The 22,174-nt window shown below is 37.5% G+C and overlaps 1 protein-coding gene across 2 annotated transcripts in view; it reads right to left on the minus strand.

Annotated features, from left to right (window-relative positions):
• LOC132139415 (death-associated protein kinase 1-like) overlaps nucleotides 1-2,498 on the minus strand; it is a 68,566-nt gene extending 66,068 nt beyond the window's left edge. Inside the window, exons 1-2 of one of the 2 annotated variants that reach the window (XM_059547770.1) lie at nucleotides 2,360-2,498; nucleotides 1,652-1,812 (exon numbers count right to left, since the gene is read on the minus strand). In XM_059547770.1, the coding sequence (XP_059403753.1) occupies nucleotides 1,652-1,713 (62 nt within the window). In that variant the 5' untranslated portion in view covers nucleotides 1,714-1,812; nucleotides 2,360-2,498. Of the gene's footprint in view, nucleotides 1-1,651; nucleotides 1,813-1,924; nucleotides 2,308-2,359 lie in introns of those variants that run through there. The other variant, XM_059547762.1, reaches the window with a different exon arrangement.
• Nucleotides 2,499-22,174: the final 19,676 nt, after the last annotated feature.

A 22,174-nucleotide genomic window follows, 5' to 3' on the forward strand; every position in this document is an offset into this window, starting at 1 on the left:
CACTGATCGTGGGCATCCTATAGACTGTTACATGAGCACTAACACAAAAAATATTTTTCTTAAATACAAAAGAGGACGATTTCCCACAACCCACACAAAAAGCAGACTCATTCCTATCTGTGTGGTGATTTATCGCCCGCACACACAGCAGACAATGGGAATCCAAGAAGCTGCATTCTCATGAAACCCAGTTCAAAAAGAACGTCTATCTCTTGACCACCAGTGGTGAAATGTTACACAGCTGATATTTCAGGAGTAAAAGGACCACCACAAACTCTAAAGCAAAGCCTTAAGTGGCAGTCACACTAGATTTTGAGCATGTGACAATTCTGCAGACAGCTGGACACCGCAGCGGCTGTGATATGATGTCACACACATAAAACAATTTTTTTTTTTTAAATAACTCAACATATAACAAAAAATAATGAACCCAACTTTCACTGCAACTTTAAACTTTGTTTTCTTTTAATTCAGCTCAGAGGTCAGGCAGCGATATATCAATATCCTATGCGTCACATCTAAACGTCATACAAATTTACAGGTTAGAGCTCATCAAATTTGAATTTAGAATGTAGCAAAATGTGAAGCTTCTTCACATAAACTTGCAATTATAGTCTCCAGCATTCGCATGCATGTAAACGGAAGTAAATAAAACAAACAGTATAGTGTGACCACACGTTGATCAGTTGTGATGCGCTGTGAAATGAAATCAATTGCTGACTGGATGTCTTTAACAGCCAAATTCTAGAGTAAAAATGTAATTGTTGCGGCATCTCAGCATAGCAGGATAATCCAATTTATCATGATCAACCTGTTAAGTAGGACTCCCAGAAGAGAAATCTACACAGTGGAGATTCACAACCATCTGAGCCCCATTAATCAATAAATGCCATTAAAGATCATTACAACTAGGAATGCAAGAACATCTGCCTACAGTGACAACCAGTGATATTTCAGGCTCCAGGAGGGTTTGGGACACCCGATAATTATTTGAGACCACACAATCAACAACTCTGTGGACAAGCACAAGGCAAGACACAAGACAACAAGTACTGTGGAGGTACCAAGGTACAATAATTGTGACATTTAAGATATATACCACGAATGGTACCTGAATGGCAGCTTAAGCTACTTCAAAGAATACCATGGAATTACCATGCTGTGATAACATGGGGTAATACCACGTTTTTTTAGGTACTTTTTTTAGTAGTACAGCTAACCCTGAGAGACATATGAACCATCTTATATCTTAAAGCTGACTTATGCATTCTGATTGAACAACCTTAGATGGTGTTCATTCTTCACTTCACTCTTCAAAAATGGAATATAACAAATAATTTTTTATTGCGGGGAAAAAAAGGCAGTTTATTAAAATGTTCTTTTAAGAACTGTTCACTGAAATGTTCTTTGTGGATGCTAAAATGGTTCATCTATGGCATGACTGAAAAAAAAAACTTTCTGAACAATTAATTTTTATAAGTTAATCACAATAAAATAGCTGTTTAAGAAATGTATAGAGATAATTCATGTAAATTGGGAGACTTCTGCTATTCATAAAAACAATGCCCTAATAAACCTGAAATAACTAACTAAAATAAATAAAATAAAATTCACCTCACGTCCAAAATCTGGTGTGAAACCCATCACCTACCTCCCGAGCTCGTCTCCTATCTCGTAATAATCCTCCACATTCTCCTGGTTGAACACGGTCATGGTGCTCCTGGGCGCTTCCAGCTCTCCGGGATTCCCAAATCAGCACCCCACCTCTGTCAACCTAATGACAGTTTGCGGCGAACCCCTTTCATATTCGCTCTGCGGAGAGAGAGAGAGACGCGTGAGGAAAAACGCGCGTGTCGTGCGTAAAAACGCTCTATGTCTTCACGACTCATGTAAAAACCTCTTCTGAGACCCTGACCACACTCACCGCATGTCAGCTAGTGTTTGTGTGCGCTCAGAGTGATTTAACCGGTGGGTAGAAACTAGTCAAGCCCACACGGGAGAAAGGTAGCAGCGGTTTTGTTAAGGCGTCTACGGCACTCGGCGTTGCCAAGTGAACAGCGCTGTTCAGTGTGTGTGTGTGTGTGTGTGTGTGTGTGTGTGTGTGTGTGTCTGCTCTTAATACGTACCCCTGTGTTCACTCACCACGGAATGATTACCGAATTACACTGGGAAATTGGCGGTTGACACCTCACGTAAAGTGGCAGTTTCATTAAACCTACGCCCTCCCTTGTATCTTTCATATCGTTAGAGAAACCTGGCGTAGCTATTCCTTCATTACTCACACGGTCTAACAGAGTATAGTATGCTCTCACCGGTAACATGTTTATTACTTTGATAAAAGCCTATAAAAGTAGCTTACCTTCATGTTTCCATCGTTGTAAATGTTCAGGCAGCAGGTACGATCCAGTGTGAAGCAATAAAACAGCATACCCTTCACGCGAGACATGGAAGTGTGTTGCAGGAAATGGGAGGATTGTAACAATGTAGATGGAGCGGGGCTCTCGGTAATGAGACCGCTAGCTGTCCACCTGAGGGGGGCGCTGTGGAGAAATATAGTCTAGACATTCTGATCAATATTACACTGATGTGTTAAAATATAACCAGTGTTGGGGAGTAACTAGTTACATGTAACGGCGTTACGTAATTTAATTACAAAATTATTGTAACTGTAATTAGTTACAGTTACTAAGAAAAAATGAGTAATTAAATTACAGTTACTTATGAAATTTTTTACGATTACAAAGGGGATTACATTTGAATATTTACACATATCCACATACAGATTTAACTGATTTCTTTCCCAAATTGCACTGATTATTCTGAGACATACCGCACTAATAATTTCCGGGATGCGGAAATACAGTCTGGTTCGTAGAATCCAGTCATAAAAACGGAATGCCTAACGCGGACGGAATATGCCACATTTTGGATGACTAAATCAAAAGTAGGTCAGTACACTTGAATCAAAACATGACATCGACTAGTGTCTGTAAATATAAAGCCCCAAAAATGCAATATACAGTATGACTCCTGCACATTCCGCGTGTCTGTGGAAATCAGGCAAGGACTGGACACCGGGAGAACCGGGACAATTCCCGGTGGCCTGGCAGCCGATTTTGCCCCACTATGTAATATCATTATTGTATAATAGCCTGCTGAATGTACTAAAGCGATCATTTGCGAATCCGCCATTTGATAATTAAATCTCTAATAAATCATGAATTGTTAGTCATGACTCGCGCGCTCTCCGCGCCTCCGCCAAACGGTTTGGATCAGAGTAATCAATGCGAGAGAGAGAGAGAGAATAGAATAGAATAGACAGCCCGTTCTCATCCCAAGGCGTCATATACTGGCACTCTTGACATTTAGTCAACATCCTACGCACATGGCACCCTCTAGCGTCAATATTAGAAGCAGATAAAAATGGGCCAGAAGGCGCCTCCTAGCGGTCTAACCCTAACCCTAACCCTAACCCTAACCTTAACCCATAATCTGTGTCTCATATTGACGCTAGAGGGTGCCATATGCGTAGGATGTTGACGAAATGTCAAGAGTGTCAGTATATGACGCCTTGGGATGAGAATGCGTTAGAATAGAATAGAATAGAATAGAATAGAATAGAGTGGACTGCTGGAGCAGAGAAGCAGAACTACTGTTCAGGGTTTCAGGTCAGTTTCATCTGTAAAGATGCTTTTTTGTCTTTGTTTTTTATTTATTTAATCAAGCAGCAGCACGTTGCTCATCAGTCATCACTCAAAATACTATATAAAGGACATCATTATTATCTGTTGAAATGTTACAGTAGTAATTTAGCTGAATTTTTATTTTTTTATAGGTTTAGGGGGAACTATGACAGACAACAACACAACCCTTACGAAAATGAACATTTTAATATTTAACTATAAATCCAGAGAAAATGGTTAATATTGTTTAACTGTGATAACCAAAAATTTAAAATTGTTTTACAAATGTATTTATTTAAAAATAAATACAAATCCATTTGCAAAAAAAAAAAAAAAACAAGGTTATTTTACTTTTATATAGGCTAATAAAAGCATGGTAATTTTTTGTAAGGGAAAAACATGACTCGTGTACAGTATTAGGATTTTTCTATAAAGATTGTAGTATTGTAGAGTATTGTATTGTAAAGTATAGTTTTGTTCAATCTTGAGTATTAAAGTCATGAGAGAGATGGATAACAGGGCAAAATAAAGAGACTGAAGTGAAAAATGGAAGTGAAGGTGCAGTTCAGGAGAGAACTTTTAATTATTTTGCATGTCCCCAAATTAAAGATTTAAACCTTTTTTATGTCAGGTCCATACAAAAAATAGTTTTGTCCATGAATTTGTTTGTATGAGTTTGAATTTTCCAGTCTGAATTTTTTTCCCAGTCCGCCCCTCCTGTAAATTAATGGCAAAGACATGGTTTCATTTACTACACAGAGGCCTACTGAAGCTCGCAGTGTTTTCAACCTCTGCCGCCTCAATATAGGAGTACACGAGCACATAAACATAATTTCTTGAACTGCTCTGTGTCACTTCATGTGCATTTTACTTATTTTGAGAAAACTATCATCATATACAGAGACAGCAGTTTCAAAAAAACACCAATGTTTCAGGAGTTTAGTACACAGAATACGTCACATGCTTATTAGATAACTGTATTTGAGTTGATGTATATGCTTTTATTTATTATTCTTTAACTTTCCAAAATTTAGAAAAGTAATCAAAAAGTACTCAAAAGTAATTAGTTACATTACTTTAATAAAGTAGTTGAAAAAGTTACACTACTATTACATTTTAAACAGGGTAACTTGTAATCTGTAACCTATTACATTTCCAAAGTAACCTTCCCAACACTGAATATAACAACCATAATCTATCTATCTATCTATCTATCTATCTATCTATCTATCTATCTATCTATCTATCTATCTATCTATCTATCTATCTATCTATCTATCTATCTATCTATCTATCTATCTATCTATCTATCTGTCTGTCTGTCTGTGTCTGTCTGTCTGTCTGTCTGTCTTTCTGTCTGTCCATCCATTAATCTGTAAATCTATAATGGTACAGTGCTATATGCTATAGTGTTTCATGAAAGGTTTCTAAAAAATAAAATGTATAAATTGATTAGAAGTAAATATATTATATTAAATTTTCCAATATTTTATTTTAAAGCACTTTTTGTATAACGTCTGACTATTTGCAGATTGACTATGATACATCTGATTCTGTATACTGTAGGCCGACAATGAGAGTGCTGGCAAAGGCTGTAAAAGTAAAACCACTTGAGTAAAACTGGATGGTACACTGTGTGACACTTGTTTTTTCTACATTTACTATGCAAAGTTTTTGGTAACATAGTTTCTAGACAGTGACACATAAATGTGGTATTTGAAGGAAGACCTAGTGACCACATACAATCAGCTATAAACACGCTCTAATAATATTTGAGATTTTATTTCTTTTTATTTATGTTCTTAGATTATTTTTCCAGTTTATCAGACACTTTTCTGCTTGGTTTAGAACTATGGCTTGTTTTTCTTCACATAAAAACTTCACCGTGTGCTGAAATAACCAGCTCATTGTTGACAGCAGATTGTTAGTGTCAGTCTTTTATATGTTTTGACTCATGTCTGCCTTCATGAAGTGTTTACTTATAAAGTGGTTATTATCATCCATGCATTAATGACATGTTGTAGCCTAAAGACTGCCTTTTTATAAAAAATGTCAGACTTGCACTCTCATGGTAATTTGCTGTTTATATTTTGTTGTTTATAGTCTCATCTAACTTACAGATCAGTGAATAAAAGCAATAACAACTTTGTAAGCTTCTGCAAAATGTTATGTGGCAACCTTATAATTTTAATCTAATATCTCACATAGGCTATTTGTTTTCTATAGACAATAACATATAGGCAGTCCTGTCAAAGAGTTTAAATAACTTGTCTGTGCTTTTAGTGCGCCATCTGGTGTCTAAAATGGTAGACGCAGGGCATTAGGCCATTTTTATCATGCGTTAAACATTTAAATGAAACAAGCAAATTGAAACTTTTTTTAAATTTGTGCACCATCCTTTGATATAAACATGAACTACATCAGAGAAAACTGTCAGGCTTTGGTGACTGGCTTTGGTTTATGATAAGACAAAACAGTCAGTCCCCCACCACAGTCCCTCCTTTCCATTCTTTCCATTAGTACTGAGGGACTTTCTTTTTCCACTGTTGTTTTCAGTCTCTCCTCAAACAGTCACGCTGGGATTCCCTCATGTCCTCAGGGTGAGTTTTGTTTGTGTGTGTGCATATGTGTTTGTGTTTCTACTTTAATTAACCTGAAGTGACAGTTTCTCTCTCACACCTGCTCATTTATCTTATTTATCATAGCCCTGACCTTTCAATCTGACAGTTATTTTATTGCCCAAACATTTTTTTTTTATGTTAACCCAGTTAACATGATGGCAAATCTTAATCAAATTACTGTCAATTTATTAAATTAGAGTTAAGTGTAGCCAAGTACAGTGACCCACACTGGGAATTTGTGCTCTGCTTTTAACCCATCCATGTACACGTACACATACACAGCAGTGATTAGTGAATACACACCCAGAGCAGTGGGCATACATTTTTTGCATTTTGGGGTTTGATGCCTTGCTCAAGGGTCTCACATCAATGTCAATGTCAATGTCACCTTTATTTATATAGCGCTTTAAACAAAATACATTGCGTCAAAGCAACTGAACAACATTCATTAGGAAAACAGTGTCAATAATGCAAAAATGATAGTTAAAGGCAGTTCATCATTGGATTCAGTTATGTCATCTCTGTTCAGTTAAATAGTGTCTGTGCATTTATTTGCAATCAAGTCAACGATATCGCTGTAGATGAAGTGTCCCCAACTAAGCAAGCCAGAGGCGACAGCGGCAAGGAACCGAAACTCCATCGGTGACAGAATGGAGAAAAAAACCATGGGAGAAACCAGGCTCAGTTGGGGGGTCAGTTCTCCTCTGACCAGACGAAACCAGTAGTTCAATTCCAGGCTGCAGCAAAGTCAGATTGTGCAGAAGAATCATCTGTTTCCTGTGGTCTTGTCCTGGTGCTCCTCTGAGACAAGGTCTTTACAGGGGATCTGTATCTGGGGCTCTAGTTGTCCTGGTCTCCGCTGTCTTTCAGGGATGTAGAGGTCCTTTCTAGGTGCTGATCCAGCATCTGGTCTGGATACGTACTGGATCCGGGTGACTGCAGTGACCCTCTGATCTGGACACAGACTGGATCAGGTGGCCACGGTGACCTCGGAACAAGAGAGAAACAGACAAATATTAGCGTAGATGCCATTCTTCTAATGATGTAGCAAGTACATAGGTTGTTATGGGAAGTGTTTCCGGTTCCGGTTTACCTAATTAATGCAGCCTAAAAATCCTTTAACGGATTTGGATAATAAAAGCATATTAGTATGTTATGTGTATGCCAGGTTAAAGAGATGGGTCTTTAATCTAGATTTAAACTGCAAGAGTGTGTCTGCCTCCCGAACAATGTTAGGTAGGTTATTCCAGAGTTTGGGCGCCAAATAGGAAAAGGATCTGCCGCCTGCAGTTGATTTTGATATTCTAGGTATTATCAAATTGCCTGAGTTTTGAGAACGTAGCGGACGTAGAGGATTATAATGTAAAAGGAGCTCATTCAAATACTGAGGTGCTAAACCATTCAGGGCTTTATAAGTAATAAGCAATATTTTAAAATCTATGCGATGCTTGATAGGGAGCCAGTGCAGTGTTGACAGGACCGGGCTAATATGGTCATACTTCCTGGTTCTAGTAAGAACTCTTGCTGCTGCATTTTGGACTAGCTGTAGTTTGTTTACTAAGCGTGCAGAACAACCACCCAATAAAGCATTACAATAATCTAACCTTGAGGTCATAAATGCATGGATTAACATTTCTGCATTTGACATTGAGAGCATAGGCCGTAATTTAGATATATTTTTGAGATGGAAAAATGCAGTTTTACAAATGCTAGAAACGTGGCTTTCTAAGGAAAGATTGCGATCAAATAGCACACCTAGGTTCCTAACTGATGACGAAGAATTGACAGAGCAACCATCAAGTCTTAGACAGTGTTCTAGGTTATTACAAGCAGAGTTTTTAGGTCCTATAATTAACACCTCTGTTTTTTCAGGATTTAGCAGTAAGAAATTACTCGTCATCCAGTTTTTTATATCGACTATGCAATCCATTAGTTTTTCAAATTGGTGTGTTTCACCGGGCTGCGAATAAATATAGAGCTGAGTATCATCAGCATAACAGTGAAAGCTAACACCATGTTTCCTGATGATATCTCCCAAGGGTAACATATAAAGCGTGAAGAGTAGCGGCCCTAGTACTGAGCCTTGAGGTACTCCATACTGCACTTGTGATCGATAGGATACATCTTCATTCACTGCTACGAACTGATGGCGGTCATATAAGTACGATTTAAACCATGCTAATGCACTTCCACTGATGCCAACAAAGTATTCAAGTCTATGCAAAAGAATGTTGTGGTCAATTGTGTCAAACGCAGCACTAAGATCCAATAAAACTAATAGAGAGATACACCCACGATCAGATGATAAGAGCAGATCATTTGTAACTCTAAGGAGAGCAGTCTCAGAACTATGATACGGTCTAAATCCTGACTGGAAATCCTCACATATACCATTTTTCTCTAAGAAGGAATATAATTGTGTGGATACCACCTTTTCTAGTATCTTGGACAGAAAAGGGAGATTCGAGATTGGCCTATAATTAACTAGTTCTTTGGGGTCAAGTTGTGGGTTTTTGATGAGAGGCTTAATAACAGCCAGTTTGAAGGTTTTGGGGACATGTCCTAATGACAATGAGGAATTAATAATAGTCAGAAGAGGATCTATGACTTCTGGAAGCACCTCTTTCAGGAGCTTAGATGGTATAGGGTCTAACATACATGTTGTTGGTTTAGATGATTTAACAAGTTTATACAATTCTTCCTCTCCTATGGTAGAGAATGAGTGGAACTGTTCCTCAGGGGGTCTATAGTGCACTGTCTGATGTGATACTGTAGCTGACGGCTGAATGGTTGCAATTTTATCTCTAATAGTATCGATTTTAGAAGTAAAGTAGTTCATAAAGTCATTACTGCTGTGGTGTTGGGAAATGTCAACACTTGTTGAGGCTTTATTTTTCGTTAATTTAGCCACTGTATTGAATAAATACCTGGGGTTATGTTTGTTTTCTTCTAAAAGAGAAGAAAAGTAATCGGATCTAGCAGTTTTTAATGCTTTTCTGTAGGATATGTTACTTTCCCGCCAAGCAATACGAAATACCTCTAGTTTTGTTTTCCTCCAGCTGCGCTCCATTTTTCGGGCTGCTCTCTTTAGGGTGCGAGTATGCTCATTATACCATGGTGTCAAACTGTTTTCCTTAACCTTCCTTAAGCGTAAAGGAGCAACTTTATTTAAAGTGCTAGAAAAGAGAGAGTCCATAGTTTCTGTTACATCATCAAGTTGTTCTGAGGTTTTGGATATGCTAAGGAATTTGGATACATCAGGAAGATAACTTAAAAAGCAGTCTTTTGTGTTAGAAGTGATGGTTCTTCCATACTTGTAACAAGAAGTAGAATTTACAATTTTGGCTATATGAATTTTGCAAAGAACTAAATAATGATCTGAGATATCATCACTTGGCTGAATAATTTCAACACCATCAACATCAATTTCATGTGACAGTATTAAATCTAGAGTATGATTTCGACAATGAGTAGGTCCTGAAACGTGTTGTCTAACACCAATAGAGTTCAGAATGTCTATAAATGCTGATCCCAATGCATCGTTTTCATTATCAACATGGATATTAAAATCACCAACTATTAAAACTTTATCTGCAGCCAGAACTAACTCGGATGTAAAATCACCAAACTCTTTAATAAAGTCTGTATGGTGCCCTGGTGGCCTGTATACAGTAGCCAGTACAAACATAACAGGGGATTTATCATTAACATTTGTTTCTTTGGATAATGTTATATGAAGTACCATTACTTCAAACGAGTTATACTTGTAGCCTGCCCTCTGAGAAATCCTGAAAACGTTGTTATAAATTGAAGCAACACCTCCACCTTTGCCTTTTAGACGTGGCTCATGTTTATAACAGTAATCTTGGGGGGTGGACTCATTTAAAATAATGTAATCATCAGGTTTTAGCCAGGTTTCTGTCAAACAGAGTACATCTATATTATGATCAGTGATCATATTATTTACAAAAAGTGTTTTCGTAGAAAGGGATCTGATATTCAATAAGCCAAGCTTTATCATTTGTTTATCCATATTGCTTCTGTTTTTTATTTGTTGAACCTCAATTAAATTGTTAATCTTAACTTGGTTTGGACGTTTTTTGTATTTTCTAGTTCGGGGAACAGACACAGTCTCTATAGTGTGATATCTAGGTGAAAGAGTCTCTATGTGCTGAGAATTAACTGACCTCTGTGACGGGAGGCAGCTAGCAGACGGTCGGTTTAGCCAGTCTGTCTGCTTCCTGACCTGGGCCCCAGTTAGTCAAGTATAAACACTAAGACTATTTGCCATATTTCTAGAGAGAAGAGTGGCGCCACCCCATGAGGGATGAAGACCATCTCTTTTAAACAGGTCAGGTCTGCCCCAAAAGCTCGTCCAATTGTCTATGAAACCTATGTTATTCTGTGGGCACCACTTAGACATCCAGCCATTGAGTGATGACAATCTGCAATGCATCTCATCACCACGGTAAGCAGAGAGGGGACCAGAGCATATTACAGTGTCTGACATCGTGCTTGCAAGTTCACACACCTCTTTAATGTTATTTTTAGTGATCTCCGACTGGCGAAGTCGAACATCATTAGCGCCGGCATGAATAACAATCTTACTGTATTTACGTTTAGCATTAGCCAGCACTTTTAAATTTGCCAAGATGTCAGGCGCTCTGGCTCCCGGTAAACATTTGACTATGGTGGCTGGTGTCTCTATATTCACGTTCCGTACAATAGAATCACCAATAACTAGAGCACTTTCATCAGGTTTCTCAGTGGGTGCATCACTGAGTGGGGAGAACCTGTTTAATGTTTTGATCGGAACAGAAGAGCGGTGTTTTGACCCACGACTACGCTGCCTCACCGTCACCCAGTTGCCCTGCTGCTGGGGCTCTGTTTCCGGAACCGAACAATGTACAGGAATCCCTGAGCTAGACGCATCCAAAGCCGTATCTAGAGCCCTAACATTTTTACTGTCCTCAATTAAAGTTTGGATGCGTGTCTCTAATTCTGAAATCTTCTCTGTCAGCCTAACTATTTCCCTGCATTTATCACATGTGAATCCCTCATCTGCGACAGAGATAGATAAACTGTACATGTGGCAAGAGGTGCAAGAAACAATGATAGGAGAAGCCATTACTCACCATGCTTGATGAAAATTCTTACTGCGGTTGTTTGATGAACTTGTGAAAAACTGGAGCGAGGGAGAGGAGAAAAGAAAACAGCGATAGGTTCGAATGAAAACGCTAATGACAAGCTAACGAGTGCTAACGCTTTGCAGGTGTACTGCACTCACGGAAATAAAATAAAAGTGAATGATCAAAGTTAATCTGATAAGATTGATCGATAATATCAGAAATATGGTGTGAATTAAGTTATATTTTACCACTTTAAAAAACAGAGAGTGATAGTAAGATAAAGATTCTAGAGAAAAAAATAAAATAAAAACAGCTACACGGAGCTACGTCTTGGTACTGAGGGTGGAAGAGAGCGCTGGTCATTCACTCCCCTACAATCCCTGCTGGTACTGAGACTTGAACCCACAACCTTTGGGTTACAAGTCTGACTCTTTAACCATTAGGCCACAACATGGAATGGCCATATTGAGATTATTATTGAGAACTGATTCACAAGTGGTTTTGAATGACTTTTGGTTGTGTAATTTACATGTTCAGATGCAGATTATGGGCAAATATATAATCAATTATTAAAAAATGATTTAGTTTGTTAGTCTTGACCCTTACAGCAGTACATGTCATTACACTATATGAGGTATGTTATCACAATGGAAATTCCCATTTACTAACAATTGAAAAAAATAAAATACTTTTTTATTTTCAGCAAAATTTTACATTAATACAATTATTATATAAAAGTAAAAAAAAAAAATCCTAGCCTTCTGACACAAAATTTTATAGTTACTAAATATAGCCCTTATGACAACTTTATATTTATTCTGTTGAGTCAGTGTCAGAACAACATGGTCAAATGTGATTAGAGGGTGACAGAATGAACTACATAATACTCAAAAACTAAAATGCTTCACTGTCTTCTGTATGGCCATCGGTGCCCTCGAATCTCTGGTGTTTTCACAGCTGTTCACACACACTGAGGCGTTCATGCAGGCAAACACAGGGAGACATGCACATGACCATGAGGAAACACCCATGAGTGTCTGTACCTGAGTTACACAAACAGTCATCTTGACAGCCAAATGATCGGTGTAAACATGTCGGATTTAATTTACACACCCATCCAGCTGTCTTACTTGTAAAATCGCAGTTAAAGTATATGTCAGAGTCTTTGTTTTCTTGCCACCGGGTTGAAGCCGCAAGCGTTTCTGAGGCTTTTTTGACTTTTCACTCACAATTTCAACATCTTCACCTCACACAGAGGAACTCTCTTTAAAGGAGTTCTCCAGGCCCCACAATAATACAAAATGTTAATAATAATAATAAAAATAAATTTTCTATTTCAACCCATTTACTTAGAGAAATAAGTGTAGATGTATGAGTGTGAAAGGCTAGTGTCATCTGTGTACTCCTTTTTGGTCTGTTTTGAATGCATTAGCAATGACTCAGTGAGGGGAAAAGTAAAAACAACTGTTAAAATCACATGACCTCATGCAGAAAACATGCTAACATAACAAAAGCAAGATTCTAATGTTTAAGATATGGGAATGTGTATTACAGAAAACAAAAGTAATATATACAAAAATGTGAAAAGGTGTATTTTTTTATGGAAATGCCATTGGTTGTGTTACCTTAGCTTTCCCTCACAGTGTTTCAGATTAGGGTTTGTGGATGTGAAGGAACGGCAGTGCTGAACTCATCCAAAAACACATTTTCAATATGTTCAAGAATTTCATCTCATTTTTTTGCAGGCTCGATTCATCTCTTTCTTTTGCGAGAGGCCTAAAGCACCTCCAGATTCCCTTTTATTGTCTGGCACTTTTCATTTCACAAGCATTTATTTAAAGAAGAAGAAGAAAAAAAGTTTGGGATGCCTTGATTACACATAAATTACAGTCAAGTCAGCTTTACATATTTTGACCTTCATACAAATTCCCAAATGAGGTCACATTAACAGGTGCTAAAATGGCTCCCAGCTTTCTTGAACTAAAATGAAATGGAGGAAATGAAGTTTTTTTATTAGCAAAAAGAAGCCAAATCTTCAAAGCCTCTTTTCCAGCAGACTGACTCAGATAAAATGCTGGAGATCTAGGTGCCCAGCAGGGATGTGGAAGAATCGGAACACCTCCCCACTTTCTTCACCCCTACTTATATCCCCCATGGTGTTCCTGTCATGGGATAATGTGCTCCTCTCATCTCTCTCATTATGCCCATTTCACAGGTACACACACATATCACTGAGAGAAGATGTGGGAAAACTCCTTCACATTTGTCCCTTTTCATCCACTTCCTTCCCCTCGCCCATCATTCCCATCACTCAGCTTGCTCTGCATGGTCAATGGCATAATATAATGTTCTATGAATGCAAGTGATATTTACAGTCATGTTTGGTATAATTTGAATTGTCTCAGTGTGACTGGTACAAGTGTCTCAGTCTTACAAAGAGTAAGTAAACTAAAAGGTTATACAGATACTTTAGAGTTTAGAGATATGTTGCTTAATGTAGAGGGTGCGCCATTTCCCATTCCCATTTCATGCAGATTACCACCAGTCCCCAAAAGGTGTAAACTCTCCATGTTTAGGACTTGATCAATGCAAAAACTAATTGTTAGTTCCTGTCTTTATTTGAAGGATGAATGTCTTGGTCTGAGTACTGAGAAGATCAGGCCAGTGAGCCTATAGTGTGGAGTTTGTTCACACACTCCATACTGCAGTGTGTATTTTTCAGGTAGTCACGTCCTTTACACTTATCTTTATCTTTGAGAATTCGATGTCTTGTATTGATTATCTCTGAATTGACTATGTAATTGGCTTAATACATTTTACCTGACCAATAATAAATGACCACATTTGGTATTATTATCACTTACTCTGAAAAATACATTTTCTTTTGTGAGATTAATAATTATTTTACTCTCACTTTCGATCAATTTGAGTCCAAAAAACATTGGTAACGCTTTACAATAACATTCCATTATCAGCTAACATGAACTAACAATTACAATTCTACTAAAGCATATATTAATCTTAGTTCATTTCAAAATGTCCTAATATATTACTATTGTTATAAAGTTTTATCTGTTCAGATTATTTAATGGACCTGAGTTGATATGAACTAACAATGAACAGTTGTATCTATTCAAACCATCTTTCAATGTATTTTTCTTCTTGTTTCCTCAGAGACATTCTCCAAGCACCATAGCCATTCCAGAACCACAAGCTCATGTTTTCCTCCCAAACCTGGATTAGTGAAGTTTTAACCCACAGCCACAGTTCAGCGAGCACACTGCTGGAGCAGTCCTGTACTTAATTAACTTCATTTTGCCTCTGTCAGTGATTCCAGTGCAGGCGCAGCGTCAGACCAAATAGGATCTGACATTGCTTTCATAAATTCTATAATCTACTTCAGTCCACACAATGCTACTTACAGAATCAGGCCCTGCATAACTCTGTTCCTGCCATTTGGGTTGAGGCAGAGTGAATGTCAACAACTGCAACTCAGGCCTTTTTAATATATAACCCATGATGGATTTAGAACGATGTATGATGTAAAATCAATTTGTTTGGTTAGTGAAGCCTTCTTACTGTGAATATATGAATGCTCATAGCAGAAACTAATTTTGTGGTTTCACTAGTTCTGCTGTAGATTTATCTGCCAATTAGTACTGAGGTATATGTGGCAATAACAGTACCACAAACTCTTCTGAATTGAGTGCTGTGTAAATCTACATGTACATGATGACACATACTACAAAGAAAGTTTGCACGTCTCTAGGCAATGTCATAATTTCCTGGAGGAAATCTTTGAGTTCATATAAAAAGATGAAAAAGATTGAAACCATTAAATAGGGCTTCAAACAAAAACCTTAAAGATTCAGTATAACGCAGAGGTCAAGAGTTTCTCTGGGAAAGACATTTTGGTTTCTGAACACTTCCCTTATGATTATGAATGTTTCATTATTACCATTATACTATAATATTTTAGGAATATATATATATATTCCACTCGATTTGCTTGGTGTGCTTTGGCAGTGTGTCTCAATCAAGGGTCCTATTATTTCATGGGATTTCTCTCACCACAACGAGCATATCAAAGGAAATGAAAGAGGGAGCAAATTAACAGAAAGGAATTTAGCATCTAGCAGCGAACTAAATTTCAGATCTAACCATTTTATGAACCCACAATACATAATTACGGTTTTTATTGCTGCATAAACTATAATGTAGCCTTGTAATTTGATGGTTAAACACATAACAATTTGGAGACCTTAGCTATGCTTTGGCTTTGTTTGTTTGCGTATTTGTGTAACAAGTTCTGCTCCTCTGAAAATGCCAGTGTGTAATTTTCGCTGTGTGTGTGTGTGTTTTATTCCTCTAAAACGGAACAGCCGCATGGCACATGTGGGTTTAAGCAATGCTCACTTCCAAGTGTACAGTACGCTGCACTGTAGAAGGTTGTAAACAAAGGTCTTACAGGTTTGGAATGACATGAGGGTGAGTAATTAACGACAGAGTTTTGATTTTTGGGTGAACTATTAAGACTGTTAGGGTTTGCTGTACTAACTTCACACATCAATAGTTTTTGAAATTCATTGCACCTTGCACATTGGATTTTTAGGTGAAACATTTTAGGTTTTGACTTTCTGCAATAAAGCCATATTTTGCAATAAGTTCTCCTCTCTTTCAAACATTCTGCAAGTTGTTCCAAACTTGTATGATTTTTTTCTCTGCTGAACACACAAAAGAAATGTTTTGAATAATGTGATTACTGATTCCCTTTGACTTTCATAGTACCCCCCCCCCCCCCCCCCCATGGTAGTCAGTGGAGACCAGCAAATGTTTGGTTACCAACATTCTTGAAAATATCGTCTTTTATGTTCAACAACTTGAAGGTGAGTTAATGTTGACAGAATTAACTCTTTTGGGTGAACTATTGCTTTAAAGGAACACTCCACTTTTTTTTGAAAATAGGCTCCTTTTCCAACTCCCCTAGAGTTAAACAGTTGAGTTTTCGGAATGAGAATATAGTTCCTAGCCATATCAGCCTAGAAAAATCGCAACTTTTTATTTTCCGTCGGTCTTAGTACACAATGTACTGTAACTACAGAAGAGTCAAGTTTTAAATAGGAAAAATATAGAAACTCTTTGGTCGTTTTTGAGGGAGATGCTAATGGTCTAATCAGTTTCAGATCTATGCTAAGATAAGCTAAAAGTGCTAGATCGGCTGAATGGATAAAAAAATGGTAAAACTCAACTGTTTAACTCTAGGGGAGTTGGAAAAGGAGCCTATTTTCAAAAAAAAGTGGAGTGTTCCTTTAATATTGAAGCTATGGGCCCCTCAGGGGGGTCATGTTTGTCAGGCTTGGGGATTGTGTATTGGCATTTATTTTTCAATCCATCATCCGAACCCTTCTGGCACTGGGCAGCTGATGTTTCCTCCGAGTGGGGCTGCTATTACTCATCAACCTGTGCGCAGCAATACTCTTGAAGCACAGCCTAATTATTGGTCTAACTGAGGTCTCCTGTGCGTCTTGGGTACACGTCTGAGCTTCTGTAACCTGTGTAAAGAAAAACTATAGCTCTAATTGCCTCAAGATATGGAAGAAAGGGTGGGCAGTGAAAATTACTTTTTAAAGATATACATGTCTACATAATACATTGACGCCAAAATGTGTTTGCACACTGTAAGTTTGAAGACCACTGCTTTTTATCTAGTTGGGTATTTTGAGATAAATGTGCATTTTACAATCATAGACATGTATTGTATGAGCAAAATACATGATAATAAAGCAAATGTAGTTTAAACTTGTTTAAGTAAATTAACTTAATTCAGTGTTTCCCAACCCTGTTCATGGAGGCACAGGAACAGTACAGACATATAAGATGTCTTTCTTAGCTGACCCATTCATTTCAGGTCTTGGAGTCTCTACTAAATGGGCTGATGAGTTGAATCATGTGTGTTTGATTAGGAAGCATTCAAAAATGTGAATTGTTGATGTGCCTCCAGGAGCAGGGTTGGATACACACAGAAGTTTTTCCCAGTTTGAAAACACGCTTTAATTTGTTTTCCGCCACAAGAGGGCGCTCGAGCTTAGAGAAACCATTGAGTTTAGCAATGAATGCAATGAAATGAAAGTGCTGAGACTGTAAAACCGTTTTTACTTCATTACAGTTTTTCCCAGTCGCTTTGGTACATTTCTCGAATCAAACTCACAATTTGCAAAACAGTAAGTGCATTTCTCAAAACAACTCGTACAAATAGCAAAACACCATGGATTACCTGCAAAAGCCAGTCTTGCTCAAAATCCTTAGTTAATCGCTCAAAAATAAATATCTGTGTCAATGAACATGTCAGTGCCATCGAATAACAAGTCATTGTGTCATAGTTTACGGATAAGACAGTCAAATCGCTTAGTCATGTTGTCAATATAACAGTGTAGCTACTCTGGAGAGATGTTCTGATGTAAACTATGGCAACATTTTGGATGATAGTTACTGTATTGAACAGTATGCAATATGCTTATGTATGCCATATATCCATTTCAAAAGTAAAAATTTACACATTACTGTATGTGGGATATTGATTGAAAGAGACTGGATAGAATTCCCAGTTACACTTTTACTAGTGGTCTGTCCAAAAAAATTATAATACTGTAAAAAAAAAAAAACAATGTCACTGTGATATAGAAATGGAAAAATAAATATGGGCACAAAGATGACAAAAAGTCTAATAATAATGTGTAAAGAAAAGTGTGCTTGGCAGTTTATGACAACTAGATTAACCATTTTGCATTTAATGACTTATACGATGAACTAAAGACACGATGTTTTGGGGGGTATAAGACTATTGCACAGAAAACTATATAATAAATTTTGAGCAACATGACATTAGCAACTGATAATGTAGGAAACAACAGAGAATTAATTGTACATATTCATTTGCATGGATGTACCAAAGCATTTGCAACTTGTTCAAAGAAATGAGAAACTGCTTTTTTGATGTGCACAAGTGACACAATGATGTGAGAATTCAACAAATAGTTTTGAGAATTTCAATTCTGATCTAAGAAACGTACCAAAGTGACTGAGAAAAACTGTAATGAGGCTCTGGAAATACCTCCTCTTCCTCCTAACTCACATTTTCCGTGTCAAAGCTGTTTTTATACAGTCTATGGTCAAAGCCTAATCAGACCAACTCGCGCGTGAGCCGCTAATGACGCAACAAGTTCCGAAGGTAATAGCTCATTTGCTGTTTGTTTGTTTATTCGCTTGCCATCATCATCATCATTCCTGACATTATTCAGCTATCCATGCATCAAGCTTCATGTATGGGAATGATTTGTTTTAACTAAACAACAGAGGTATTCTAGCATGCTAGTGCTAAATCCAAAGCCAACCCTTAACCATTTTAAAAGGCATGTTTGAAGATGCTGAGTAGCCTTGATACTGGAGTCTAGACTGTATGATAATGATCTTTGTATGATCTCACTACAACCCTCTGAGTGGTATGACGAAGATGTACTTAAAACTTTCCAGGTGTTTAAAACCTGAAATGCAGCATGGGATTCAAGGAGAAGGAGTTAGACCATGATTTGGGATTGATCCCATGAGAATCAGCCACTTCACCTCAGCAAACATTCCAGCCACTTGAGTTTCCTGTTTGGGAAAACCAGCTATAAGGGGGCAAGGTAAAGAGACAGATGAGCTTGTAGGGACAGGCCTATGCAGCAGCTAACACCGATATCACAGACTCTCTGACCTCTGTGCTTTACTGGCCCACAGATGTGAATCATCAGACTCTCATAGGCCATTTGTGCCTTTATGTACACTGGCAGTCAAATGTTGGAAATGATTAAAAAAATGTTATGTTTTTAAAAGGCTGCATTCAGCTGATTACAATTTATTTTATTGTTTTCTATTTGAATATATTTTAAAATTTAGCAGTTTATTCCTGTGTTGGCAAAGCTGAATTTTCACCAGTCATAACTCCAGTCTTCAGTGTCACAAGACCCTTCAGAAATTATTTTAATATGCTGAATTGGTGCTCAGGGAACATTTATTATTATTATCAATGCTGAAAAAAGCATTTTTACCACTTAATATTTTTGTGGATATTTATTTAATCATTAATTTGAGTTCAAAACATTGCTATGCGTTTGTGATGCTCACTTAAGAATTTATTGGTCTAAACTCTGTCTGATTAAAATTCCCTTTACTGCACCTTAAGGCTCCACACACTAAACAACTTTGTAAGACTAACAAATTTGGGGTTTACAGAATAAAGTATGGGGAAAATTTGGTGTTAACATGAATCCCACAGAACCACATTCAAGTCAAGAGATGGGAAGAGGAAGAAATGGAGAGAGTTGAGAGTCAAGTACTAATGTGTTTTACAACACTCCAAAAATATTTTTATAAATGATGTTAAATGATGTCCCTTATTTCCGCAAAACTGTTATTTTCAAATGCAAGATTCTTCATCTTTGAGAACTCAAAGCTGTCACGTTGTCACCAAAACATGAGTTCATTTGTCTGGCTACAGAACTCATTTTAAGGCATTTGACAGACATGTCTAGGAAAGTGAAACACTATAGCATTCAAGTTAATTCCATTCCAGTCTTTGGGAAGAGTGCTGGTCCTTTAATTTATAGTTCAGCAGACCTTATTACAAAGAACAACTGTTGCGTTCACAATAGCAACTCTGTAAGAGTTCATTAAACATCCGTTTATCATCGCATTGTGCTAAAAGGAGACACAGGGAAGTCAGAAGACCCTTTAGATTGTGGATATATAGAGGTATTTATTCAATGTTGGTGAATGGGGATTTTTATGAATAGGTTTCTGTTGATACTAGAGTCCAGTGCAGAAGTATTTGTAAACTTACGATAAAGGTAAGCCAGTGTAATTAGGTAAAGTCAAGTACATCTCGACAATATCAGCCCCCCCCCCCACCCCCACCACCCCAAAAAAAGAATCTTCCATGAAAAATGCTGGGAAAAAAATGTGCTTGGTTCACAGAGAGTGTGAATAAAACACTTGTGTTGACCTAAAACTGAAGATCGGAAAAGCAAATAATTCCATAGGCCAAATTTCAATCAAAATGATATATACATGAAGCCAATATAGGGTGAGAGAGTCACTGAATAAAGGCGTATTGTGGGTCTCTGTTAGGTCGTCTCCACCAGCTTTTTCCCTTTAATAGCAGTAATCCCTCACTATGAGGCCTCCAGGCATGTCTGGCAGCTCTGACTCCACAGTCAAGTACATGCCTGACAAGATAAAAATAGCTACTCATGACCTGAACTGATCACTGAGCTATTCAAGCCAATTGGGAAGCCAGGCCTATGAGATTTACTCGTATATGCTGGATGGTAAATTTAATTAGAATGAATTGATTAGTTTATAGCTTAGATTATCTTCTAAGTAAGAGGTTTTTATTTAATGCATGTTTTGCATATTATTTATAATTTTATACTATTATAATTTTATATTAAACACACATTTAATGCATATTTAAACTTTTTTAGCACTACTGTCCAACAATTTGTGGTCACTAAGATGTTTTTCAAGATACATTTATTAACAAGGATATTTTCACTGTCACACACATGCGCTCTCTCTCTCTCTCTCTCTCTCTCTCTCTCTCTCACACACACACACACAAATGTACTTCAGATAAATGTTGTTTTTAACTTCCTATTCGTTAGAGAATCCTGAAAAAATTATCATGGCTTCTACAAAAATCTTGAGCAGCACAACTGTCAGGTTTCATTTATCATGTTTCAGTTTGTTTTTTAAGCAGTCTTGTGGTTACTCTAAAGTCTTTAGGGGCTTCAAAATCATTTTCCTCCTCACAAATATGAACAAGCTTACACATCAAAACCCGTTATTACTGCAGATTGAATAACTGCAGGGCACCGAAACAAACATGAGTATAGCAGTTATGTGGGTATGCCACATAACATCCAAGTTTAGTAAGCTGAAGTTTTCAGTGACACTGCAAGATAATCTATTATTTAACCACACTCTGTACTCAGTGAACCAAGCATGACTATAACATCTGAAATCGGTGCCAAGGAATGAATAACTACCAGGAGAATATGTGATGAGCATCTTAAAAATACTTAAAAATGTATTTTGCCTGGTGTTCTCTTTTGAAGAACACCTCAAAAAGGGTTCAGATCATACCTGTGCGTCTTTAGTCTGGTCCTTTGTTTGTTGTTTTTTTTTCTTTTCACTGACTGCATAAATAGACTTTTGCATTGCGTCCTACATGTGCAACACTGGGGCGAAGAGCCCAAAAGGCCAGCCCTATTTGGCTATGAACCCAGGGCTTGATTAGTCTCACTCCCCTTCCAATTAGCTCCAGAAAAATCTGTTCACAAAGTCACAATTGTGCTTGGCATCAGAGGCATGCTATCTCATGTGTAGTCCTGCCAAAAACATGCTAGTGTCGATGCAAGACAAATGGGCCATTAAAAAATGAGCCTGTTTAAGAAATCTCACTGTATGGCCGACAGTTTACTCAGGCACCAATTAGAGGAGTTCAGTGCAAAGAGGCAATATGTTGTTTGTAATGAAAATGCATCTTTAATTTGTCCCCCTTTATTCAGTGCAGAGCTAGGGTTGTGTTTGTGTGTGTGTGTTGGGTGTCAAACAGTTTGACTGCTTTTAGTCACACTAAACCAGTTCCAGATTTCTTAGATGACAGAATGTTAATGGTTTGCTTGTGTCACATGATCAGCCT

Source organism: Carassius carassius, chromosome 4, assembly GCF_963082965.1.
Source record: "Carassius carassius chromosome 4, fCarCar2.1, whole genome shotgun sequence".
Classification (NCBI taxonomy): domain Eukaryota; kingdom Metazoa; phylum Chordata; class Actinopteri; order Cypriniformes; family Cyprinidae; genus Carassius; species Carassius carassius.